The sequence below is a fragment of the Heterostelium album genome (assembly GCF_000004825.1).
Source record: "Heterostelium album PN500 unplaced genomic scaffold PPL_contig9, whole genome shotgun sequence".
Taxonomy (NCBI): Eukaryota; Evosea; class Eumycetozoa; order Acytosteliales; family Acytosteliaceae; genus Heterostelium; species Heterostelium album.
In genome coordinates this window covers 911968-938965 of record NW_008805086.1, presented here as the reverse complement: position 1 = coordinate 938965, position 26998 = coordinate 911968, and the positions used below count along the sequence as shown (strand labels likewise).

The window sequence follows — 26998 nt, the reverse complement described above, 5'->3', positions numbered from 1 at the left end:
CTTTTTTTTTTTTTTTGTTTATCTAATATTATTATTTGAAAGGTCAATGTCAGTACTTTGAAGAATTTAGTCTCTTCTTTTTCGCTTCTTTCTCTTTTCGGTGTCTCTCTTCATCCTCCAAGGCAAGTCTATCTTCCTTTTGTGCGAAATATGAAGATCTTCTCTCTTCTTCTTGGATCTCATGGAAACCAGCGTCCATAGAGCGATCGTCAAAATCATCATCATCGTATCGACTGTTTCTATGTGATTTAAAACCTCTCATTTTCGAAAATATCTTATTTAGCTCTGTTCTTGCCTCGTCTGTCTCGCCATCATCAATAAAATCATCGTCTGACTCGTATTCATCGTATTCATCATCGTAGTCATCCTCAGAGTCGTCATAGTCGTCGTTGTATCTTCTCTGAGGTTGTTTCTGTGGCTGTTGCTGCTGTTGTCTTCTTGGAGGTGATTTATCTCTTCCACCTCCACTGCCACTAGTTCTCGGTCTGCTACTGCCGTTTCCATTACCATTTCCATTTCTACCGTTATCTCTGCTACTATCTCTACTATCTTTGCTAGTCTTTGTTCTACTATCTCTGTTGTCTCTGCTGTCTCTTCTTTCTCTGCTATCTTTACCATCTCGGCTGTTTTTATCCTTACTGTTATCGCGACTATCTTGTTTGTTATTGGATGAGGTGGACGGTGATGAATTGGGTAAGTTAATGTTATGTTTTGCTAGGGATGACGATACCATGACTACTGGTTGTCTCCTGTTGCCAACTGATGTACTATGTAAAGGAGTGTTGGTATATGGCGAATTTGTAGGTGTCATCTTAACGATTGTTGGTTGTGATCTAATGATTGGTGATGAGTTTGTAGATATTTTACTACTATTTACTAGTTGTTTAGATGGTGTCGATGAAGATGATGTAGAAGTTGATGATGATGATGATTTATTATTAACAGAATTTGATGATTTACTATTACTATTAGTATTACTTGTTGAATTTAATGATGGTGATGATTTTGATGTTGATGTTGTTGAAGTTGTTGTAGAAATATTTGGTTTCTTTACTACATGTGAATTACTACTATTATTTGATGTTGATGATGTTGAAGAAGATGATGATTGTTTTGATGATGAGTAATAAGAAGAAGAAGATGATGATGATGATTTTGATCCATTTGAATAAGGTGATGAAGATGAAGATGATTTTGTTGAACCATTTGAATGAGATGATGCTGTTGAAGATCTATTATTATTATTATTATTATTTATATTATTTGGTATTGGTTCACCTGCATTCGATTTCTTAATTGATACACCCCATAAGAAGTCATTTTGAGCATCGTTCAGTAGTTTCGTTGCAATGGTAGGTGCTTGTTTCTTTGGTGGTTCCTCTTGTTTCGCCGGCGATTTCTTCTTTGATGAAGATGAAGAAGGTGATGAGGTGGATGTTGTCTTTTTCGATTTTCTCTCTTTTATCTCTCTGTCATTATCGTCGTCTCTACTGCCATCTCTATCTCTTTCTCTTTTAGGTGTTGATTTCTTTGGTGGTTTCTTCTCTAATTAATATCCCAACAAACAATAATAGCAATATTCATATGATTAATAACCAAATCCTTTTAACTCATTCTCATTCAAATAGATAAACAAACACAAACTTACCATCGTCATCTTCGTCCAAAGAGTATTTTACAGTTTTCTTATTTAATAATTTTTCAGGTGCCTTGTAACGTTCATCGACAATAATCTTTGGTCTATATTTATCTAGTACTGCAGGGTCAAATCTTGGTTGAACACTATTCATTATATGTTGATAATAAATAGTTATAAAATATATATATATATATAGATTTTTTAAATAGAAAAAAAAAAAAAAAAAAAAAGAAAGAAATGTAGATTAAAAAAAGATAATAATAAACTTGAATGAAAACTAAAATAAATATTTTTAAAAAAAAATTGGTGTTGTGATGACTTAAAAAAAAAATAATCAAAATTTAATTAAATAATTTTTCTTCGAACTATTTTGGTGAAAGATGTTAAAGATAAAGCTTTCGAAATATATGTTTTATTTTATTTATTTATTGATACTATATATATAAAGGTTTAGATATTTAGAAACAGAAGTTTGTTTTTAAAAAGGAGGAGGTACTCTTATTGGTTCATTACTTCAAGATTTAGTTGAAATATTTCTTTCTTTTGTTTCTCTAAAAACTTTCGATAGTTTTCATATACATGTACTTTAGTTGTATCATTCCAATGACCTCTCCACTTAGTTTGCTTTTTTATATTATTGCTATTATTATTGTTATTGTTAATATTACTACTTGTTGGTTCATCTTCACCTTCTTCATCTGATTCTATTTTACAATTTTCCAAGTTCATTCCATTATTTATATCATTATTATTATTATTATTGTTATTGTTGTTACTATTATTATTATTATTGTTATTAATATTTAAACTTGTGGTAGGAGGAGAATTAGTTGGTACATAGTAAGCAAAGTTGCCATTATAGATGAAACCAATATTTCTTATGATAAATTCGCTTGCCACTTTCTTTAGTTGTTGTGCACCACTCTCTATGGCAATGTCCAGATACTCTCCAGCATTGTCACAGTCGATGTAGTGCCACAAGTAGTATTCACAGTATTGCTTGAGTTCCTCCAGTTCGAGACGGCTGGCATAGCGAATGATAACCTTGGCAGTGTTATCGTTCATCACTGGATTGAAACCGTAGAGGAATCTGAATATCTCTCTTAGAATCTCAAACAGTGCGTAATCCTGTACCTCTAGATACTCACTAGCCATTCCTTCACTATCGTTAGCAATCTTTATATTCTTATCTTGCTCCTTGAGTATATCCTTTAATTTAGGACATCTTGCCAAACAAATGGATTTATGTATCTTAAACGATTCAGATCCACATTGAATAGTAAACTATATTCATTTTTAACATGTAAGTATAAATTATCTTAGTATTTAATAAATAGATTGTTTTTGGAAATACATACATCAGTAAATAAAGATTGGATATATAAATTCTGAATATTTTCTTTCATTTCAACTTCTGGATCTTCAACTAAAATAGAAGATTCTAAAAATAGTAATATTATTTGTTAATATCTATAAGATAAAATACAGATGAATAGTAGATTACATACCACCTAATCCAAGTGATTTGGATATTTTCATTGCCAAACTGGATACGAATTGATTATTTGATTTTGTTAAATTCATTAATGATAATACTCCTTTGTTTTCCATTAGTCCTTTCCAAAGTGATCGATCATATCTCGCTTTGATTTATATTTATATAGTTGGTTGGTTGGTTAGTTCTGATGAAATTGGATAGAGAGATATATAATATCAAAAAAAATAGTATAGACTTACATCCAGATGAAAAACTATTAATACAATATAATACAAATGATTGAACTTCTACATCTTTAGATTCCAAGAGTGGAACGTGTGGTTGTAGGGTAACCCAATTAAAAGTCGCAGGGAACTGGTAATCTTCGTGATACTCATTGATAAAGTCCAGAATCGGTTGGAAATGACCTTCCTTAATGAATTTCAGTCGGATCTCTTCGTGCATCGATAGATTGCAAATGGTGAGGCATGAAAGGAACTTCAACTTCTTGTCTCTACCTCTGGATCTCTCGAGCAACAGTGACATCAATCTTTTGTTCTTTGTGATCTTTAGTTGATTTTGATTGATAATACCTCTCTCGAATCGATACTCTGAAAGATTTTGGATGATTGCTGATATCGCCAGAGTTTGGTCTTCTCCCAACTTGTCCATATTATCAAAAATATAATCAAAAATACCTTCGTCAAACATTTTTATTTTTAAACTCTCTGAATATGAAATGGTGGTTAACAATTGTAGGAATGAAAATTTTTAATATATATTGTAAAATGATTTTACCTTCAGCTGAAAAATTCCATAATAAAGAAATAACAATATCTCTGGTTTTCTTCTCTTTAGAGGCCAACAATGAAAGAATTGGAGTGAATGATCTGAATTTAGCAAAGACTGTTACCATGTATTTGAATCTTTGAAATGTAAGTTCACTAAGTGAAAACATTCCAGTATGTTGGAGTTGAGGGTATTGAGATTTGGTAAGATTTAATATTCTAATAAATTTAAAAAATAATAATAAAAATAAAGAATAATAAATTAGATTATTTAATTTTGTTTTTGGTTTTTGTAAAATTGAATTTTCTCATACCTATCTACATTTTCAATGAAACTTAATACTGGTGACTCGTTTCTCATTGATGTTATGAAACTAGAGTCAATATGATTAATTGTTCCATTCATTATTCTTAATTATATATATTTGATAAAACTAAAAATGGATGGACCAAAAAAAAAAACAAAAACTAAATTTTGAACTGCAAATTGTAAACTACTGGAATAATTAATTAATTAATTGATATATTACAAATTACATATGAATAATGAATGACATACAATATTAAAAGAAAACAAAAAATTTGAAATAAAAACAAACAGTTTGTTGATGATTTCTGACAATGAAAAGGCAGAAAAGAAAATTAACAAAACAAAGAATAAAGAAAAACTGTTTAGAAAGACGAGTGTGCAAAGTCTAATGAATTTTAAAAGAGGTAAAAGAAATTATTTGGCTAGCAGAGGATATAAAACGATATAAAAGTACCCTGGTAGTTAGAAAAAATTGTTAAAAATAAAAAATAAAATTTTGAACTAATAAATTGTAGACCAGTCGACAACCACTTGTGTTCTAGGAGTTGAACGATTAGATCTAATCGATAGAAAAGTGTGATGTCAATGAGTTCAATAGTTGTTTAGAGGGGTGTAAAAACTTTAAACTTTCAATATGTCCAACGATGTCCAGCTGCTTGTCTGAACTGTGTGGTTTGTGGGTCTTTTTTGTTTATTATATAAAAAAAAACACAACAAACAATAATAAAAGATGAGGGATGTTGTAAGCTGGGGTGTGGGTGTGTGGTTTGTTTTTATTTTTCGTCTATAGAATATATGGTAATAATATTTTTTATTTTAATATTGGTTTTGAATAGGTGGTTTTTAATAAAATTAAAGAAAATAATAAAACTATAAATAAGTATATAAAGATTTTGATATTGTTATTATTTATCTATAAATCAAATTAGTTGTATTGTTTTATTAATTTATTGTTTTTTGTTTTTTTAAATAGTCATTATTTTTAATACGAATTTGATATTTATTTGTATAAATAATATTTTTTGTTACTGGAGAAGATAAGATAGATAGAAGTTTTATGTATTATTTAATATTATTTGTTATTGTTGTGATAACCTAAAGAAAATGATTAATAGAGTACCTTTTTTTTTTGTTTTTCTTAAAAGATAGATGTTGCTTGTTGTTTGTTGTTTGCTGCTTAGAGGGAGAAAGAGAGAGAGACAAAAGAATTCTTTTTATTAATATTCTTACAAAGACTCGATTCTCAACTACTCTAAAATTAAAGGGCTATTACATATAACAATGGGTATGTCATCGACTATACTTATGATGGGGTAATTGATTTTGTCTGGTATGTTTTTCAGTAAAAAAGTAATACCGTTGCAATGCAAAAGAGGGGTGTAGATTTTAGGTGATATCTGAATATAGATCTTTTTTTATTATTGCGATACTTGAATTTCGCATGTTTATGAGAACCAATTAAAGATTTTTTTAGTTTTGGTTTTGGTGTGGGAAAATCCAAAACCAAAAATCTCCTTTTTTAAGAAAAACAAAATCTGTTCAATTGATATTTACTACCCTTATTCTATAATACTAAAAGGTATACGATTTTTTTTATTAAAAATAATTAAACTTGTCAATCTTTAAGAATTCCTTTAAAGTTGATGGATCATAACAAAACAAATCTTACTGGTTGATTTCTATCCAAATAGAAAGTTATATTAACTTTATAAAAAATATATCATTTATTTTATAATGATTTCCAAATTTTTATTTAGATACTTTTAATACATACTCTTAGATACATTACTTTTTTTTTTTGAAAAAAGTAAATACCCTTTTGGAAGTTGTTTATAGAATCGTTTCATAATTATAATACAATGATTAATGAATATGATTTTATGTTTAAAGATTACAAAATGATCATTTATTTTAGTTAATTAACTAAAGTCTTTTTTATTTAAAAATTCTGTGAAAATTTAAGCGCCAAATCAAAAATATTTAAAATCAAATTTTGTGATATTAAAAGCTTGTTAGTTTAATGTAAATAAAACTATTTACCATGAACAACACAAATAGTAAAACAATATATAAAATAAAAAATCAATTAATCAAATCGATTGAAGATCTATCGAAAAGAGGTTTATACTTAAGTTCAAAATGGTCGTCAGAACAACTTAATGGTTTAGATTCACAGGTGTTCAACAGCAGCAACAACGACAACAACAGCAGTGATAATCATGTAGATCAAGATTGTTTAGATATAGATATAGAGATAAAATGTAAAATACACAATACCTATGATTGTATTGCCTACTGTTTAGATTGTAACACAGAGATCTGTCAGTGTTGTGTGGTTGTCGGTTCACATTCACGACATGAATTCGTTGGTCTGTCGGATTCTTCGGTCTCCAGTAGAACCGAAAGAGAAAAAGAAGTACGATCGAATAGCACTATCAAGTATGGAAGTGAAGAACATGTAAAGTACACATTGGCAAAGAGCTATTTCGATTTGAAAGAGTACAGACGTTGTGCAGATGTCTTGGAGCATCAGAGCTGCAGGAGTTCACTGTCACTCTTTCTCCAGTGGTATTCACTCTATCTTGCCTATGAGAAGCGTTCTCTTGAGGAATCGATCGAGAGTAAAGAATCTACATCTGGAGGGTCTAACAATAGTAGCAATAACAATAGTGGAACAAGTGGTTCTTCTTCTTCTCCTTCATCTGGAAATGGTAGCGGTGGGAACAACCCTTCGAATGACGGCAACGTCAATACACAGTTAGATGGTGGAATGGATAAGAATACCGCAGGTGGAAAATCAGGTGGTAGTGCAAATAATAGTGGTGGTGGTGGTGGTGGTGGTAATGCAGAGGTAACCAGAGAGATGTTACAACTTTCCAATAAGATGGAACAGTGGTACCGCAATACTGGTGAGCAATGTCAAGATGCTTTCTTGCTTTACCTCTATGCGGTTATACTGAAGAAGAACAACAACATCGCCAGTGCCAAACAAGTACTGGTAAAGTCGGTGACACTCTATCCTTGCAATTGGTCGGCTTGGCACGATCTTGCTTCGCTCTGTCAAGATCTACAATCTATATCACAACTGAAACTACCAGATCACTTTATGAAAGATTTCTTCTATGCGCACACCACACTCGAACTACAACAAAACAAAGAGGCACTCTCCATCTACAATAACCTCTCGAAAACATTCCCAAATTCAACTTATATAGCTGCACAAAATGCCATTGGACATTATAATCTTAGAGGTAAATAATAATACTTTTTGAAATACTATTATTATTTTATTAACTTTTCATTAAAATAATAATCTATAGAATATGGTGTTGCAGAGGAATTGTTTGAAAAGATATTAGAGATTGAACCACATAGATTAGAGAGTATCGATGTTTACAGCAATATCTTGTACGTTCATAATAATAAAGCGAATCTTAGTATGTTGGCTCACAAAGCTATGACCACCGAAAAGTATTCTCCAGAGACCTGTTGTATCATTGGTAACTACTACAGTTTGAAATCGGAACATGATAAAGCGATACTCTATTTCCAAAGAGCATTGAAATTGAATGATAAATATCTAGCTGGTAAGTTTAATTAGATATTACATTTAAATAATATTAAACTACTATGTTTATATTTGATCATAGCCAATTAACTATATTGTTATTAAAAATGATCATTTAGCATGGACATTGATTGGTCACGAATTCTTGGAGATTAAAAATGTAGCGGCTGCTATCAATGCCTATAGAAAAGCAGTGGATATCAACTCGAAAGACTACAGGGCGTGGTATGGACTTGGACAAACCTATCAGTTGCTTAAGCTACCGTTGTACTCGCTCTACTACTTCCAGAAGGCAACGGCAATACATCCGTATGACCCGAGAATGTGGTGTGCGGTCGCTGGTTGCTATGAGATTCTCGAGAGAATACCAGATGCCATTCGTTGCTACGAGCGAGCAGAGGAGAACTATGATCGTGAGCGTGTCGCACTCTCCAAGCTTGCCAAGCTCTACCAAGACATGCAGAGAAACGAAGAGGCTGCCTATTACTACAAGAAGAATCTCTATCATCGCGACAACGAGAAAATCGATGGTCAAGAGACAATCGATGCACTTCACTTCCTGGCGCACCACCACAAGAAACTCGGGCAATTCGACCAAGCCGAAAAGTATTGTCTACGACTGCTCGACTATGCCGGTCCAGAGAAAGAAGAAGCAAAAGCATTACTCAAAGACATAAGAGTTGGAAATCAACAAATTCAACAACAACAACAAAAACAAAACCAATAAAAATACTTATAATAATAGATAGAAGTAAGATTTGTATTAAAAAAAAAAAAAAAAGTAATCTTTTTGTTTTATTTTAATATATAACAATAAGTTGGTTTGATGAATTGTAATCTTACTAACATTAAAGTGATTTCAATCCTTGAGAACTTAAGTACTTTTGAATAAGCGCTGTACAATTACAGTCTTTTTCTTTGACCCAACTGGATTCTTCCGATGAATATCCTTCCCACTTCACCAAATACTCTAATTCACCACCTACATATTTATGACGTAAAATACATTCCACTGCGTACTCTTCTTCTTCATCATCCACATCCAAGACTTTCTCTCTCTTTGGTGATTTGTTTCTTTCTTTGCTTCTTTCTCTTTCCTTTGATTTCGATCTATCTTTTTCCTTTTCTTTTTCTCTTTCTCTTGACCTAGCTCTTTCTCTTTCTTTCTCTCTTTCCCTGTCTTTCTCTTTCTCTCTCTCCTTTTCCTTCTCTCTTTCTCTTTCCTTTTCTTTCTCTCTTTCTCTTTGCCTCTCTTTTGCTTTATTTTTCTCTCTTATTCTTAATTTCTCTCTTTCTCTTTCCCTCTCTCTTTCTTTTTCTTTTTCCCTCTCTCTTTCTCTTTCTCTTTCTTTTTCCTTTTCTCTTTCTTTTTGTTTCTGTCTTTCTCTCTCTCTCTCTCTTTCCTTTTCCCTCTCCTTCTCTCTTTCCTTTTGTCTCTCCTTTTCTTTATCTTTTTGAGAATCAATAATATTATCTCTAAATTTGGATGCTGATGATTTCTTAAAATCAGATGTTTTTTGATTATTATTAATATTATTGTTATTGCTTGGACTACTATTCTTTTTACTATATAACCCTATTTTTATCTTCTTCTTATCAAGTATCTCTGCTACCTCTTCAAGTGATGTACCATGTGGAATTTCACCTTCCAAAAACATTTTCTTTTTCCATGGTCTTAACAATTTCTTTTGCTTTCTATTAAACGATGACTTTTCTTGTTGTTTTGGCGGTACAATATTCTTCTTGACTACTAGATTATCTTTATTGACTACTACTGCTGGTCTGTGTGGTCTCCACGTTAATAACAATATTTGTTTCCCTTTGTTACTTTCATTATCAGCTTCTTCCTGTATCTTTCGTCGATATGCCAAACGTTCGCCAAGTCTATTGAATGAATCCCATGCCTCTTTGACTCTTGCGTAGTTTCTCTTTCGAATCTCTTCCATCTCTTTGGCCAACTGCTCCTCCGGTGTCAAAGGCTTGACCATTGGCACTTGTTGGTTGGTGCTCGCCGAAAGCTTTGGTCTTTGAACGACAGGAAGTGGAGGTAAACCTTGAGAATTATTGAAAACTACTGTTGTGGTGGCAACAGACTTTGGTGCCTGAACCACTTGCACAGGTACATTGTGCGAAGGAATCGGTGTGATAGATCTTCTTTGAATAGGTACAATCTCTGGTGGTTTATTCGTACTAAATGATAATGGATTTGGTTGTTGTTTTATAATTATAGGTTGTGTTGTTTGATGTACCTGTTGTTGTTGTTGTTGCTGTTGTTGTTGTTGTTGTTGTTGTTGTTGTTGTTGTTGTTGTTGTTGTTGTTGTTGTTGTTGTTGCTGTTGCTGTTGCTGTTGCTGTTGCTGTTGCTGTTGCTGTTGCTGTTGTTGAGATATTATTACTGGTGTTGTTGTTCTGTTATTACTAATTAATCGATTGGCAACCAAAACTTGTTGTGTTTGCTTGATTCTTGCAAGTTCTTGTTGATGCATTGCATGTTGATGTACCAGGTGTTTAGGTACGATTTGAAGTTGCTGTAAGATGGGTACGGTCAATTGAAACAACTTGGCTTGCTCCAAATTGTTTTTCTGAAAGATGCTCGCTGATATTGCACCGATGTGCGGTGTCATTGCCTTTGAATAGAAACCACTATTCAAAACAAATGTATTCTTACAGACCGAACATATCAATATTCTTTTGTGCTCATCGAAAATACATATATAGCTACACTGACAGAACTCTCTTGGACACCTTGCGAATATTAACTTCAAATTTAATAAATAAATAAATAAAATTAAATTAGATTAAATTGTTAAGTCATCTGCCTAATGATGATGATGTTTGTTTGTTTGTTTTGTTTGTGTGCTTTGTGTGTGTGTGTATGTGTGTTGTTCAACTATTATTATATTTTAGTTTTGGTTATTAATTTAAAACATTCATACATACTTTTAGTAAGCAACTATAACAAGATGCTAGTTGTTCTGATTTTAGAAACAAACCTATCTTGCTATTCTTGACATGACATTCGGTATGACAATTTGGGCAAGGAAACTTGTGCTATTGTTGTTTGTTTAAAGTTGATTAATATGAGGCGAGGTGTATAATTCAAAGTAAAACAGATCAGTTACTTACTGATACATCAACAAATAAATTAGATTCATGATAACCAAAACTAAAGTTATATGCTGCCAATATATCCTATAAAGAAAAAAGAAAAGATTTAAGGTTAGTTAGTCTAACACTATAAACTAACAATAAAAATAGATTGTTAACTGTGTAATGTAAATATTCACCATTAAATACTTTAAATCACGTGTACATTGTGGTCTTATATGTGAGAGTGCAACCAACATGAAGGAGTATGCTACTTTGGCGGTGGAGTCTTTCGAGAGAGTGTAAACATTCAATATATCCAAGATGAACTCTGTCACTTTGTTGACGATGAAATCGTGATCTTTCTGTTGTGAATTGCCATTGCTGTGAATCTCCCTAAAACTAACATCTATCTGTTCGAGCTTAGCACATATCTTTAGTAGATCGTCGGTCGCTTCAAAGCGTTCGGGTATTTTTGAGAGAACCAACCAACTGTCCAAACAAATATATTCTTTCGGCTTATTCGCTGCATGAAGAAAACTTAACATATTTTATACATAAATATATAATGATCATATGTTGTTGTTGGACGTTGGATGTTTATATTAGAAATAAAATAATAACTAACTTTAAATGACTTTTTTTATAGAAGTGTGAAGTTTGTTTGACTGTCAACTGTTTGTTTTCGTAGAAAAATTAAAAATGAATCTACATTATTAAATCTAACAAGCTTTTATTTTACATTAATTTAATAATGACAAGGTTTGCTTCTTTCATATACATATATTATATCCCCGAGTTTTGATATATCTTTATTTTAATAAACTTTACAGATAGTGAATTTGTTGTCTAACTTCTTTTTAATGTTTAATGCATTGCCAAAGCTTAAACATTAGAATAGAATTAAAGTCAAGTGGTCTAGTTAATTGGAACGTTAAAAAAAAATAAGTCTATTAACTAGTATTTATAATCTGTTAAATTATTTGTGCATCAAAAGTGCAAGAATCTGGAACCTCATACGCTTTGTTCTTTAAAGTAATTTTCCTATAAGTTTGTTTTCAAATGCAATACTGACTCTGTTTGTTAAGGTTACAACAGATTCAATATTCAAAGTACAAAGCACAAAATGAATTGAATTGAATTGTCAAAAGGTAATTAATGACAATATCCAACTGAAGTTATTATGAATGCGATTGTTAGTTCTAAACCACAGTAAGTGTTAGATATACAATTAAAAGCTGATTGTTTATTTAAAGTTAACTTAATATTATTGATATCTTAAGTGTTTAATATTCAAAATAAGTCTTTGCGAAAACAATCAATGAAAACAGGGATACAAGACCTGCTGGCATGAACTTTTGTGAGTTGTAGAATCTCATTCCCATAAAGATCAATAGACCAAGTGATACAACTATATAATAGTACAGAGAAGAGTTAGTATATGATTGACTGAAAATTGAATCATCTATTAATAATTAATAACCTATACTTACGCATAATCAATTGATTTCCTTGTCTCTTATTTGTACTCTGTATTTATTTGTTTATTCATTTTGCAAAAGTTAATACAATAGAGTTGATATTGCTTTTATCATTTATTTAAATTTAATGATAACTTACGGTTAAAGATGCACCGTAGGCAACAAGCAAACCAGAGAGAAGTCCCATCACCAAAGATGGTGTAGAGGCAGACTTGAGATATCCAATGGCACCTCCCTATTGATAAATATTGCTGTTAGCTAAAAGTTTAACATGTTTCTTATAAGTGATTATAAGTGTATTACACTTCTATAAACAAAAAAAAAAAAAAAAACAAAAAGACAGATACAAATATACAAACAACAAAATGTTTTGAATTAAAGGTCCTCTAATCCAATCCTTATTTAAATCTAATCAAAGCTAAACTATAACTTAAACTGTAACTTACTAATATTAAAATAACAGCATATGAATAAAGAAGAATCATATTTATATAATTGTAATTATTGATTTTAATTAATAAAGTAAATTAAATGATTTTTTTTATTATGTTAAAATAATATAAAATTTTAAATCCCCTTTTTTGATTGTGTGAACTTCACACAAACTTAATTTTTGGCATAACCACTAGAGGAAACCGGCATAACACCGACATAACTACGAGAGTCAACCGGCATAGTAACGAGAAACTAATAATTCATCAACACCTCCAAACCCACTCATTTCCCCAAATGTTTCATAAAGTTGAGGTTGATGATGTTGTTGGATTAGTGGTAGTAGAATGACATTTGCTACTTTTGCTCCTGGTCAAGTAATTCAACATTTATGAGTGTTTGGATTCAACAAAATTACTATTTCAATAAAAATTTAAACTACCTTTTTAATTATATCTTTTGATTTTATTTTATCAAAATGTGAAACTGATGGTAAAGGAGTAGTCGAGCAGATCGAAATTGAGAGTGACGTGTTCATTGGTAACTGAGTTATGGAGTCGAGGTATCTATCAACAGCATCCGAGTTGTGGAGTTGATTGAAACTCTGGATTCTGGCAACTAAGTACGGCAATTGAGTTAACTGAGTCAACTAAAGAGAGGAAACCGGCATAGTGACGAGAGGCAACCCGCAGAGTGACGAGAGGAGACTGGCATAACTACGAGAGACAACCGGCATAACAAAGAGAGGAAACCGGCATAACTACGAGAGGAAACCGGTATAACTACGAGAGGAAACCAGCATAACTACGAGAGGAGACAGGCATAACTACGAGAGGAAACCGGCATAGTAACGAGAAGAAACCGGCATAACTACGAGAGGCAACTGGCATATCGACTAGAGGAGACAGGCATAACTACGAGAGGAAACTGGCATGGTAATGAGAGGTAACCGGTATAACTACGAGAGGAGACAGGCATAATGACGAGAGGAAACAGGCATAATGACGAGAGGAAACCGGCATAGTAACGAGAGGTAACCGGCATAGTAACGAGGTAACCGGCATAACTACGAGAGGTAACCGGCATAACTACGAGAGGAAACGGGCACAGTAACGAGAGGAAACGAGAAGAGACGGGCATAACGACGAGAGGAAGCTGGCATAACTACAAGAGGAAACCGGCATAACTACGAGAGGAGACTGGCATAACGACGAGAGGCAACTGGCATGGTAATGAGAGGTAACCATCATAGCAACGAGGCATCACTCATAGTAAGGAGGCAACTGGCATGGTAAAGAGGACTTGGAAAAGAAGAAAGAGATAAAAAGAGATAAAACAAAGAGTTAGTAAAACAAAGATATAAATAAGTTAAAGTTATAACTATTAGTTATTACTTACAAAATTATTTGTATTTGAAAAATAATGAAAAATGACATTGTGAAAGAAATTATAGGTTTATATAGTTTTAAATTTGATTCGTTAACTTACAGTTTGAACTCAAAAATGGCGGCAACCGTTAAGCGCCAATTAAAAGTTTGAATTAATATTCAAATTTGAAATATAAATATTAAAATTAATTAAATAATTCATTTTATTATAATATAATATTCAAAAATAAAAAAAACAGGCGATCATTACCAATGAAGAAACAACAAGCTTAATTTTAAATTTTATTAATTTATTGAATTTGCAACACCCCATTTTTATTTGACAAGTTCATCTTTTTTTTTTTTATGTTGCAAAAATAAAATAATATTGTTGTTTTTTGTTAAATAAAATAATTGAAGAATATTATTATTGTAATTGAAAACTATAATTATTTATTTAAATTGTAAGATGATTATATTGTGTAATAGTAATAGATTGATTCGTGAAATCTGTCCTAAAACAATAATTACAATTATACTAGAATAGAAGTGATTTACTATAAAATGAAAATTTCAAATTGAATTCTATAGTTAGATTAAAGTGTTCAACTTATTCATCATTCCTAAACATCTCTTTCATAGTCATATTGATAATTCGTACTTCCCAAGATTGTAAGTGTTGATTGTACTCTTCAATTGAATAAAACCAAGTTAAATGATTTAACTTTTTTCTTATCTTATCTGTATTACATTATTATTATGATATATGATATCAAGATATTTCTATTATCACACTCATCTAAAGATTACTATTAGTTTGTTATTTTTTGAAGTTGAGTTAAGGTGAAACATTAAATAACTTTAATGAAAAACAAAGGAATGTACACTTTTATTTTCTAGTTTTTTTTATTTAATATTTTTAAACTAAGAATTAAATAAATTATCTTTTATACTTTTAACAAATAAATTGATTATAAATAAAAAATTGAAAGTTTTAAGTAAAAATTACTTTGTTTTAATTTTAAATATCAACTTGTTGTATTCATTGAATAAAATATTTAATTAATATAATAATCTTTCTTTTATGTTGAGATAAATATATTACCAAAATAAAATCTAAATAAATTATATTTGTTTGTTTATTTAAAAGTGAAACACAATTTAATTGATTTGATTCACGATTTATTGGTATTGAATGACAATGTCAAGTGTGGGTGGGTTATTCTTATTGTGTGTTTTTTTATTTTTATATTTTTGCCAATCAAAAAACATCAACCAAACTTTTAAATTAAGACATCTATATATTTAAATATTATTCTATTTAATTGAGAGTATCGGATAAAATGACGTTAATTATTTTCAAAATTTGGCGGTTTCTTATTATTATTGATTGTTTTTAAATCTATTTTAAATATTTATAGACTAGTAAATACTATTAATATCGAAATTTTTCTTTTCAATATAAGTAATATTCATATTAATTTGTTATTTCTAAGTAAGTTTTATTAATATCTCAATATTTTCAAGAAAAATATTGATCAAAACTAACATATATCTTTCAAATTTCTATCAAATATAGTTTTAGATAGTGATCGATAATAATAATAAAGAGATAGTTGATTTCTCATTTACTCTCTTCTTTTAAAAATAAGAAATAAATTAATTTTAATTTTATTTAAAGAAATTATCTTTATTTTTATTACTTTTTCATTTTATTTTTGATAGTTTTCAATTATTGTCATAAAATTGTTGTTTTGCCACTTACGCAATTGAAAGTGTTCAATCACTACTAGTGATTAGTGAAGCCTTTTGAATAAACAAAAGAAATAATATCAGAATCCTATCTATGTCCCTATACAATCAAAAACAATATTGTATTGAGAAAAAAAAAATTAAAAAATATAATGAGTGAAAAATTTCAAAATAAATTAGTATTATTAAATTACATATATACATAAATAGATATTATAAATTTAGATTTTAGCCTTTGGATCGTTTTTAAATCATACTTAACATACAAACTCTTAAATATATTTCATTACTTTTATATATTAAATAAATCATGCATATGTCACAACAACTTAAATATCAAATAGATAATTTTCCAATTACCAGCTATTCGTGGGAATTAGTTTGTATTTATTTCGAAAAGAAAGCTGAGCTCGAAGTTGAAGAAGATCGAATGAGTTTCTCATATTACTTTATCCATGAATTCGTACGAGTAATGAAGGAATTCGAAGATAAACAGCAACCCAAACAACAACAACAACAACAAGATAATAATATAGTTAATTATAAGTCGCTGGAGGAAGTTATCCAAAGCTTTCCAGTCACAAGTTTATCACTGGATTTGGTAACAGTTTACAACCAAAAGAAACTGCAGATTAAAGATGAGTCAGATCGAAATCTGTTCCTTTTGTACTTTTCCAAAGAAAGATCAAGAATAAGAAGAGAACAAAAGCAACAACAGCAACAGCAACAGCAACAACAGCAACAACAGCAACAACAACAACAGCAACAGCAACAAAAAACAGTTAGTCAAAAAGAGGGCAACAAAAACACATATCAATTTAAACAACCCACAATTAAAAATAAAAAAGATAATAAAAACAACAACAACAACAACAACAACAATCAGAACGAAAATGACAATTTTAATTCGAGAAACAAAATCAATAATAACCCTAAATCAACAGGAAATCAATCAACTTATCAATTTAGAATTCCAACAAATCAAATTAAAATAGAATACAATAATAATAACAACAATGTAATTGCTAACATTGATTACATTAATAACATCAAATACTATATTCACAACTATATAAAAAAATAAATAATAAATCAAAACCAAACCACAACACCTTCCAATTTAGAAGACCAACTGGTTGGAAAGAGAAAAACGACAAAATCATCAAAATCAACACTAACATTGACAACACTGCCAATTACATTTTAAACATTATTAACAATATCAAAAACAAAACAAAACCAAATAATAATACCTATCAATTTAGAATACCAAGCAATAAAAAGTAAATAATAATAATAACAGGATGGAGTGGTGGTCTCTGTTATTGGAATTGTAATTGCTAGATGTCTCTTGAACTTTGGGAGGATGGGTCGGCAAGGTAATCAATGGTAGAGATGTCTGGATTCTAGGTTCTGGGTTTGGTGGTTCTGGTGCTGGTACTGGTCGATGCATGGGTGGCTGGGTGGGAACGATCGAAGGATCGTTGTACAGGTAATATATTATTTATTTTTTTATTATTTTTTTTTATTTACAATTTTCTTTATATATTAATATCATATTTGTATATTATATATAAAATAGTAGATCAATCTTAAAAGAGTCTGGTTTCTTTGGTCATGGTCTTGGCTATATGGTGGTGGTACTGGTCGTTGCATGGGCGGCAGGGTGGGCACGGCCGAAGGATCGTTGAAAAGGTAATATATTATTATTAATTTATTTTTTATTATTTATTTATTTTCAATGTTGTTTATTTATTAATATCATATTTGTATACTATATGTAAAGTGAAATTCAGGTTAACGAAGTTCTAGGTTTTTTTTGTAGGTCTATTAAATAATTTATAAACGAATACAATTTTAATTATTCTTGTATTCGTTCTTTATTTATTTGTTTCTATCATTAATTAATACTAACAACTGACAACATTGTTTTTTTATTCTATTTTCCAATATTACAATCAAGCTATTCCAAGTGATCCATTTCAATGGGTTCGTCCTTTTTTTTTTCTTTCCAGGGTCTGGGATAACCACACATAATTGATTATTTAATTAAAGTAATTCAAGCAACAATCGATCTATTTATTCATATTTATAGATATAATAAGGTAAGTTTAATATCATTTATGAAACATAATAATTATAATCATCATTATCATCATTATTTATAGCTTTATTAGTAACTTATTAATTAACATTAACACATTTATACATTTTTATATATTTATTATCTATTTATGATTTTATTATATGCTCTTGTTGAGTGTCAATCATATAGATTATCATTGGATGATGTACCATCTGTAGAATATCTCTAAATATATCGCTGGAATTCAACAAGTAAATATACTTTGAACAAAACAAAAAGATTATAGCGATCGAGTCAAATATTGATACTAATTTAATGAATTTTAAACAATTGTTATAGAGATACACAAAGTGGTGGTGTTAGACATTCGGTATTTCTACATTGATTGTCGGTTTCGATTCAGACGGTACACCAAAACTTTTTCAAACAGATCCACCCGGTTCATTGAAGGAACAGGCAGCCGCCATCGGACGTAACTCAAAGACTGTCAGTGAATTTTTAGAGAAGAACTTTACAGATGAGAGTGATACTGCTTCAATTAAATTGTCTGTTAGATCATTTCTTGAGGTAATAATATATTATTCATTTATTACTATAAATATAGTAAACAACTATGACTAACTATTATTATTAATACTATTGTAATATTAACAAATAAATAGGTTGTAGAATCAGGAAATAAGAATATTGAAATTGCTATCAATAAATGAAATGAACCAATTAAATTGTTCAAGGAATCCGAAGTCGAATAGTTGGTAGATGAAGTCGAAAAGGAGAAGGATGAAGAGAAGGAAGCTGCTGCAACCGCTCCAAAGAAATAAATGAGAAGATTAACATAAAATTAGTTAACATTGTCAATCAATCAACCAATATATAACAAACATGTAGCTAATAATAATAATACCAACATTGTTTTCTTCACCTACTTCTACTTTTATTAATAATAATACTACTTATTTCCTTGCTGATAACATAATACACACCCCACACTCATAAATTAAAACTTAAAACAACAATATCAATCAATCAAATTTTAAATAAAAAGTTGATATCTTTCAAATTCTTTTTAATTATTTCTTTTATTAACAGAGTTGATTCCACTTAGTTGCTGGACTGAGTTACCTGACTGAGTTACCAGATTGAGTTAGTTACCGGACTCAGTTACCAGATTGAGTTACCAGATTGAGTTAGTTACCCGACTCAGTTACCAGATTGAGTTAGTTACCGGACTGAGTTGCCGGACTGAGTTACCAGATTGAGTTAGTTACCGGACTCAGTTACCTGACTCAGTTACCGGACTCAGTTACCGGACTGAGTTACCGGATTGAGTTACCGGACTGAGTTACCTGACTGAGTTACCTGATTGAGTTAGTTACCGGACTGAGTTACCGGACTGAGTTACCAGATTGAGTTAGTTACCGGACTGACTTAGTTACCGAACTGAGTAACTGGACTGAGTTGATGACTCAATTGCCATACTTAGTTGCCCGAAGCCAGAGTTTCCGTCAACTCCACAACTCAGATACTGTAGATACTTACCTCAACTACATATCTTAGTTTCGATCAACTCTACAACTCAATTACCATCAACTCCATAACTAGGTTACCGATGAACACGCCACTCTCAATTTCCATCTGCTCAACTACTCCTTCAGTTTCACAAATCGATAAAATAAAATTAATAGATAATTATAAGGGTAGTTTAAATTTTTATTGAAATAGTAATTTTGTTGAATCCAAATACTTATAAATGTTGAATTACTTGACCAGGAGCAGAAGTAGCAAATGTCATTCCACTATCGCTTATCCAACAACATCATCAACCTCAACTTTATGAAATATTTCTGGAAATGAGTGAGTTTGGAGGTGTTGATGAATTATTTGATGTTGTGGTTGTTGTCAGTTGTGGTTCTGTTGGTAGCTGTATTTTATTGTCTAAATGTTTATATAAAATCTTTAATAATTTTTTTTGATGTCTGAGTAATTAAGAACTTAATTCGGAAACAACTGATTTAATTTAATTATAACAGTGAAGTGAAACCATTCAACCTATAAAAAGATTTAAATTTATTTTTTAATTAGTTTCTCTTAATTCTTTATAATCTTCTTGCAATCTTGATCTATTGTAAATCACCTCACTTCTCTTAACATAGCATATATTATTGATATGTGTGTGGTAGTATTCTAACTTACTTTAAAAAAAATTGATTTGATCAATTATAATTACATTTATTAATTTTTTTATTTTTTTTGGTTTTTAATAAAAAAATATATATTTAATTCAAAATAATCATTTTTTACATATATGATTTGTATCTTCAATTACTATGCCGGTCTACTCTCGTCGTTATGCCAGACTCCACTCGTTATTATGCCGGTTTCCTCTCGTCGTTAATCCAGACTCTTCTCGTTATTATGCTGGTTTCCTCTCGTCGTTATGCCAGTTATCTCTCGTAGTTATGCTGGTCTCCTCTCGTCCCTATGCTGGTTGCCTCCCGTGTATACAACAACTAATTATAAAATCAAATATTTAAATTTTATTAAATAATATATTTAGCTTTGATTTTATCTTAAATTGTTTTGCTTTTATATTTGTTTGTCTTATTGTTGTTGAGCTGAGGATTCGTGCTTGCCCCGTCGAAGTGTACTTGGACATCAATATTCCCGATACACAAACAAAATTAATAAATGAAAATACTACAGTCTTCAAGTTGCTTTTCATGTTTGATTTAAGTTCCTTTTTGATCACATTCATGATTATTAAATTTAAAAATTGTTTCAATGGAATCTAATCTAATAATAAGTAAAACTAATCAATAAATCGAATACAATGTGAAGTAAATAACAAAGCTACTGCAACAAACGATAGAAAACTAGAATATATTGAATAGAAAAAAAAAAGATCTACACTATATACACATCATTGTATTATCTTGGTACCAAATAAGTATATCATAATTTGGATTAATATATTTAAATTGATACTTTAGAAATTTGTTTCATTAACAATTTATTTTTTATTTGTTTACAAATAAATATTTTTATTCAAATGGAGAAGGAAACTGAAATTTGTGAAATTGATTGCTATAACACACTGGAGGAAATAAATAACTCACTCTAAACTCTTAAGAACAATGAAAAATACTATAATGAAAGTATGCAAAAAGCAATAAAATATTTGGAATTATTCAAAAAATCTCAAAAAGACAATCTATTTATATAGTACCATTAGAATGGTTTAATTATTGGAAATTGAATCAAACTTCAATAAAAGGAGCTGGTCCTACTATTAATGAATTAATATTGATCCCAGGTATTTTTTTTTTCTATTCAATATCATTAATTTGAAACTAACTTTCTTTTTTTTTTTCTTTAAAAAGGAACTGATTTTCTTGAAGTACACTTAAAAGTAGATTATCCCAGAAAAATTGTGCACATATTTTTCAAAATTATTTGGGTGTCCAACTCCTTTTTAAAAGATCTGTTAAAAAATCAGATGGACTTCCAAAGATTGATTTCAAAAATGGAAAGTTGATTAGATTCTATGTCAGCTGAAAATTTACAACAATTTCTACCTATATCAGTGTCCAAACCAAAGTGGAATCAGTGATATCTGTAAGTATAATAGTTAATAATATTTTATTGAAATTAAACTTAAAAAAAAAAAAAAGAGGATGTGCCGTATTTTTATGTTAGATCCCAATGAATATGATCTGAGAATAACTACAGGAAATCAACAATACAAGATTATGTTAGATAAATCTATTTTGTTGTCCTCAGTAGATGGTTATTCTCCTTCTGGACCATTTGAACTAATCAAGAAATAATATAATTATCAACCAATCATTAGTCAATCCTTTCAATAAAATAGACTCTTTAGATTCCTTTTCTTTAGTTTTTTACAAATTATAAATGTTTCATTAAAAAATTTTTTTTTATATTCTATTGATTGACAACTTATTCAGCAATAAATCATGTGATACAATTAAATTTTATAACCTAAAATTATCTGATTTTTTATTAAGTAAGGTTTTTTAATCGAAAAGTCCCATACCCTATAGAATTGGTGAAAAAGTGTGATTAGTGATAACTCAATAAGAATAAACTAAATAAATAAACTTACCATATCGTCGTCAGACTCTTCCTTCTTCTCTTCCTTCTTTGGCTCCTCCTTCTTGGCGGCGGCGGCAGCAGCTGGGGCAGCAGCGGCGGCTGGGGCAGCTACAGCAACAGCGGAGACGCTGTCCAAGATGGACTCAACAGACTTCTTGGCGAAGGTGTTGATGTACAATTGGGCCATGTAGGCTGGGACGGTGATACCGGCAGCCTTGGCGATAGCAACGATGCTTTCGACAGTGATTGGTGCCTATATTAGATGAAGAGATTCACTACATTAACAAAACTATTCTAATTTCATTTCTCTTCTCGACTCTCTGCTTAGCTGATGTGTGGTGTGTGTATTGTGTGTAGAAATGTTATCATACCTTCTCGTCTTGCAAGATGAGGGTAGCGTAATTGATGGCTAATGCTGAATTCATGGTGCCTAACGGTATCAGATACAAGTAAACGTCTCGAAAGGGTTATCTCTTTAACACAAAGTCTATACTATGGAGCGATGCCAGCGATCACGACCCACACACGCACACACCATTGGAATTTTCAAAATTTTCATTAATTTTAATTGTTTTTTTAAAAATGCAACGAACTTCTTTTTTTTTTTCGTTTATCAACCAAAAAAAATGTGATTTTATTAAGAAGATAGAGATTTATAATAAAATAATATTAGATAAGTTATTTATTGCTACTTTATTTATATTGTAGTTATAAAATGAAAAAAAATAATATTTTTCAAGTTTACTTTTTTTTTTTTTTTTTTTTTTTTTTGTAAGTTTTCATTCAAAAATAAATATATTTAATATTTTTGATCAAATAGTAGCAGATTATAATTATAATGGAAAAGAATAAGTAAAAGTTAAATCAGTTGATGAAATATATCTTTGTTTGTTGGTCATTCTTAATAATGCAGGAGGTTTACCCCCAATTTTCAAATTTGAAAGATTATTTTGTTTTTTTTTTTTAATTTTATATTTTTTTTTGTAATTACCTCTAATATTAACCAGTTTTATTAAGTTTTTTTTTATATTCATTTAATTTAAGAGTTATATATATATATTTATATTATATTTATTATTATAGGTGTTGTTTATTCATTTTTATTATTATTTAAAAATAATTAATAAGATTTTAGATAGATTAGATTACATATTACATTACATATTTTGTACAATTTTAAAGATAAACACAGATAAGATTGAAAATGAAGAGATTCTTTGGTATGTCAAAAACAGCACCTGCTCCAACTCTTGATGAAGCAACCAAGCGTGTAAGTGTGATTTTGATTAGATTACGTTCAATTCAATTTGTATGATAATTTCCTTTGACTGACAACATATTTATCTGTTCAAACTATATTATAGTTGGATATGAATATAGGTGGTTTAGATGATAAGATTAGAAAGTTAGATCAAGAGTTGGCTGTCTATAGACAACAGATAAAGAATACAAGACCAGGTCCCGCCCAAAACGGTATAAAAGCAAAGGCTATGAGAGTAATGAAACAAAAGAAAATGTAAGAAAGAGTACTGCTGCTACACACAGATATTGAATAATTAACAAACTCTAACACACAACACACATGGATAATGATGATTATAGGTATGAGGCACAAAGAGATCAATTATCACAGCAATCATTCAATATGGAACAAACTAAATTTGCAACACAATCGATGCAAGATACAGTTACGATGGTCTCTGCAATGAAACAGGGTGCCAAAGAGATGAAACAGCAATTCAAACATATCAATGTAGACGATGTCGATAGCTTGCAAGACGAGATGCAAGATCTTCTAGATTTCAACAACGACCTTCAACAATCTATGAGCAGAGCATATACAACACCAGACAGTTTAGACGAATCTGAATTAGAAGCCGGTAAGTTGTTTTGCTTTTACCTAATTTAATATAAACAATCTAACGTTAATTAACATTTATCATATTCTCCACTCTAGAATTAATGTCAATGGATGATGAATTGGAACTTGAAGATACACCATCCTATTTGATACCATCTGCACCGACTACAGAGCCTTCGGCAGTGGATGAATATGGTTTGCCAGAACACAATCATGCCTCAGTCAATGTAAATTAGTAAAACAAAATTAAAATAATAATAATAACCTCTTTTTTTTTTAAAACAATCAATAACTATACTACTACCAAAGTTAATTATCTTTACTAATTAATAATATTAAAATAATAACTACTGCTCTGTTACACTAAATTTATATTTACTTGTAATTTTCAATATTTTAATTGTAATAATGAATGTTTAATTAAAATACCTAATTTGGAAGGGATAAACTTTCACAAAAAGGTAGAATGCAAAGAAAAATCCTAATAGAATGGCCAAAACTCTCTCCCAGGTTACAAATGGTTCTTGTTTTACAAAATATGATTCCAAAGGTACTGAAACTAATGCTCCGCTTTGTTTCGCTTTGTTTGATTATAATAATATTAAAAATAGTTAGTTAGTTAGTTAGGTGATTATGTTCAGTTGATCAATTGTTTACAATATATTTATCTTTGTACATACCTAAAAGTTTATCATTTTCATCTATGGTTATTTCTACTGGTGTTGAATTTACAATGTAACGTTGATCCGATAGTTTGTAAATCGATTGTGATTCATTATACTTTCTACGATTGGATTTGAGTGTTCTCTGAACCAATGACTTTACACGCTCGTCCAATTTAATTGTTTCTCGTTGGTTTTGATTATTGTGTACTCCCAGCTGTAGTTGTCTATCTTTTTCTCTTATCGATTGTTCCAGATACTCTATTCTATCTTTATAGTTATCCTCTAAAACATTAATATCCTTATCTTTTTCCACCAAACTATCTTTTAACTTTTTAAATTCACCAAATAATTCATTATATTTAATTGTCATTTCATTATTATCTATATTATTATCATTACTATTATTACTACTGCTTTCTTCTTTATCATTATTATTATTATTATTATCATTTTTGTTATTTCTATTATTTTCTAATAATATAATTTGTTGATCCATTATTTTAATTCGATTTCCAAGTTGATCCAATTGATTTTCAAGTGAATCCTTATCAGTTTGTAATGCTTCGATTCGTAGTTGTGCGTTGTTCTCCATTTGTTTGAAATTGTTTTGTAGCTGTTGATATTGTTGATTGGTTTGTTGTAGTTGTTTCTGTGATTGTTCGAGTTGTTCCGTCAGTCTTACTATCTCGACAGCACCACCCTTGTACACCTCGATCTCCTTATTCTTTTGCTGTTCCAACTTATCCAGTGAATCAGCCAATCGCTTTGTAATCTCGTCTTCTCTAAGTTGACCGGCCAGCTCCAACTGTTCTCTCAACTTTTGACACTGCTCATCCGCTGCCAACTTCTCTTTGGCGGCCGAACGCTTCACCTCCTCCAAATTGTCATTCGCCAATCTCTCGATTTCCGCGCGTTCATCGCCAACCTTATCGAATTTCTCCTTCCACTGTCTGTTCACCTCCTTCGACTGCTCCAAATCCCTGGTGTTCTGCTGATTCTCAATCGTCAGGAATTCACAGTCATCCTTGAACTTCTCGAGATCCTGTTGCAGCTGATCGATTCGTTTCTGCAACTCGCTGTTGTCCGACTGCACCCGACTCAGCTGATCGGTCACCTGACTGGATTTCTCGGTGCTCTGTGCGTTCATTCGTTCCAAAGCGGTGTTGTGCTCACTGTTGATCTGTTCAATCATACTCTCGTATTCCTCCTTCATCTTGTGGTAACTCTCTATGAGGTCACGTGACTGTGCGGAACTCTCTTGTGCATGCATTCTATGCATCTCGCTCAACTCGTTGTCCTTAACCGCCAACTGCGCCAGCGCCACACTCAACTCGCTCTCCAATCTGGCAATCGTTTGTTTCGAACCTTCGGATCGTTCATTCAACGATTTATCCAAGTCACTATAGGCAATCTCCAACGACTCTATCTTTAGCAATGAATTTGTCAACTCTGAATAAACATTATTATAACGATCTTTTAGTATTTCAACTTCTTCTCCGCTCTCTTCTTTATAATTATAGCTATTGTTATTATTGCTAGCTGGTTGTTGTTGTTGATTAATTTCAATGTTTTGAAAGTTGTTTGTATTTATTGAGTGATTTGCTTGTTCCACTTGATCATGTGAATAATTGGAAATATTATTATTACTATTACTAATATTGTTGCTGTTTCCATTATCCAATTGTTGTTTGTAGTGTTCAAGTTGATTGATTAGTTTGTTGTTCTTATCAATCTCTTTATCAAGTAACTCCTTTGTGATTTGTAGTGATTGTTCACTTGATTTCAGATCTTGAGAGTAACTATCATTTAGTTTAACCAAAGTCTCCAACTCACTATTGAAAAGTAAAAGGTGATTTGCTAAATCTATTTGTTCCATCTCTCTTGAGTTTATTTAACTAAATTTAATTTAATTAATTAAAAACAAAAAAAAAACAGATAGATATACAAAAATGATTAGTGTTAGTTGTTTGTTTTTGAAAAAAAATATTAATTTAATAAATCCAAAAAAAATAATATAAAAATTTAGATTTTTAAAAATTCAAATTTTTGTTGTAACCGACAAATTTACGAGGGTTTTTTCAAAATTTGAATTTTTATTAATACAAACTATTCAATTCCTTTATAAACATATATTAAGAAAAATATTTGAACCAAATTAAATGATTAAATCAATATCAAAAAACTAATATACTACTTTAAAATTAAACAATTTTTTATTTTTATTATTCTTTTTTTTAAATAATTTCAACTTAATTGATAGATTTTTCATTGTATTTATATTTCCTAAACAAGAAAATTCCAAGACCAACCAAAGCAGAAAATGCAATAGTACCACACAACAATTCCAATGATGGCACCTTTACTTAACTTAT

At 30.3% G+C, this 26998-nt stretch overlaps 10 protein-coding genes across 10 annotated transcripts; 3 read left to right on the top strand and 7 right to left on the bottom strand.

Moving 5' to 3' along the window:
* Positions 1-49: 49 nt before the first annotated feature.
* On the bottom strand, positions 50-1790 carry PPL_04523 (uncharacterized protein; the record flags this gene model as incomplete). The annotated part of the gene is made up of 2 exons (XM_020575425.1): positions 50-1545; positions 1649-1790. 2 exons carry the CDS (start codon positions 1788-1790, stop codon positions 50-52), a joined length of 1638 nt encoding a protein of 545 aa, XP_020434945.1.
* A 274-nt stretch (positions 1791-2064) lies between these two features.
* Positions 2065-4310, bottom strand: PPL_04522 (uncharacterized protein; the record flags this gene model as incomplete). The annotated part of the gene is made up of 8 exons (XM_020575424.1): positions 2065-2073; positions 2153-2923; positions 2998-3080; positions 3148-3282; positions 3377-3544; positions 3710-3844; positions 3915-4123; positions 4219-4310. The coding sequence occupies 8 exons, from the start codon at positions 4308-4310 to the stop codon at positions 2065-2067; spliced, it is 1602 nt and encodes a 533-aa protein (XP_020434944.1).
* Positions 4311-5495: 1185 nt separating this feature from the next.
* anapc8 (anaphase promoting complex subunit 8) lies at positions 5496-8509 on the top strand (the record flags this gene model as incomplete). The annotated part of the gene is made up of 6 exons (XM_020575423.1): positions 5496-5527; positions 5566-5604; positions 6333-7212; positions 7375-7465; positions 7535-7801; positions 7902-8509. 6 exons carry the CDS (start codon positions 5496-5498, stop codon positions 8507-8509), a joined length of 1917 nt encoding a protein of 638 aa, XP_020434943.1.
* A 121-nt stretch (positions 8510-8630) lies between these two features.
* On the bottom strand, positions 8631-11417 carry PPL_04520 (chromo domain-containing protein; the record flags this gene model as incomplete). The annotated part of the gene is made up of 5 exons (XM_020575422.1): positions 8631-10425; positions 10451-10478; positions 10719-10833; positions 10909-10974; positions 11070-11417. 5 exons carry the CDS (start codon positions 11415-11417, stop codon positions 8631-8633), a joined length of 2352 nt encoding a protein of 783 aa, XP_020434942.1.
* A 738-nt stretch (positions 11418-12155) lies between these two features.
* tmem14A (TMEM14 family protein) lies at positions 12156-12835 on the bottom strand (the record flags this gene model as incomplete). Its single annotated transcript, XM_020575421.1, has 4 exons — positions 12156-12280; positions 12363-12399; positions 12490-12585; positions 12797-12835. The coding sequence occupies 4 exons, from the start codon at positions 12833-12835 to the stop codon at positions 12156-12158; spliced, it is 297 nt and encodes a 98-aa protein (XP_020434941.1).
* Positions 12836-13652: 817 nt separating this feature from the next.
* Positions 13653-14010, bottom strand: PPL_04518 (uncharacterized protein; the record flags this gene model as incomplete). The annotated part of the gene is made up of 2 exons (XM_020575420.1): positions 13653-13848; positions 13973-14010. The coding sequence occupies 2 exons, from the start codon at positions 14008-14010 to the stop codon at positions 13653-13655; spliced, it is 234 nt and encodes a 77-aa protein (XP_020434940.1).
* A 2201-nt stretch (positions 14011-16211) lies between these two features.
* On the top strand, positions 16212-21814 carry PPL_04517 (uncharacterized protein; the record flags this gene model as incomplete). Its single annotated transcript, XM_020575419.1, has 11 exons — positions 16212-16919; positions 17205-17290; positions 17484-17506; positions 17957-18006; positions 18351-18554; positions 19519-19684; positions 19758-19910; positions 21211-21300; positions 21368-21396; positions 21572-21602; positions 21684-21814. 11 exons carry the CDS (start codon positions 16212-16214, stop codon positions 21812-21814), a joined length of 1671 nt encoding a protein of 556 aa, XP_020434939.1.
* A 207-nt stretch (positions 21815-22021) lies between these two features.
* rplp1B (60S acidic ribosomal protein P1) lies at positions 22022-22525 on the bottom strand (the record flags this gene model as incomplete). Its single annotated transcript, XM_020575418.1, has 3 exons — positions 22022-22042; positions 22111-22353; positions 22472-22525. 3 exons carry the CDS (start codon positions 22523-22525, stop codon positions 22022-22024), a joined length of 318 nt encoding a protein of 105 aa, XP_020434938.1.
* A 779-nt stretch (positions 22526-23304) lies between these two features.
* vps60 (SNF7 family protein) lies at positions 23305-24197 on the top strand (the record flags this gene model as incomplete). The annotated part of the gene is made up of 4 exons (XM_020575417.1): positions 23305-23409; positions 23465-23616; positions 23703-23980; positions 24058-24197. 4 exons carry the CDS (start codon positions 23305-23307, stop codon positions 24195-24197), a joined length of 675 nt encoding a protein of 224 aa, XP_020434937.1.
* Positions 24198-24270: 73 nt separating this feature from the next.
* PPL_04514 (uncharacterized protein) lies at positions 24271-26502 on the bottom strand (the record flags this gene model as incomplete). The annotated part of the gene is made up of 3 exons (XM_020575416.1): positions 24271-24283; positions 24391-24541; positions 24642-26502. The coding sequence occupies 3 exons, from the start codon at positions 26500-26502 to the stop codon at positions 24271-24273; spliced, it is 2025 nt and encodes a 674-aa protein (XP_020434936.1).
* Positions 26503-26998: the final 496 nt, after the last annotated feature.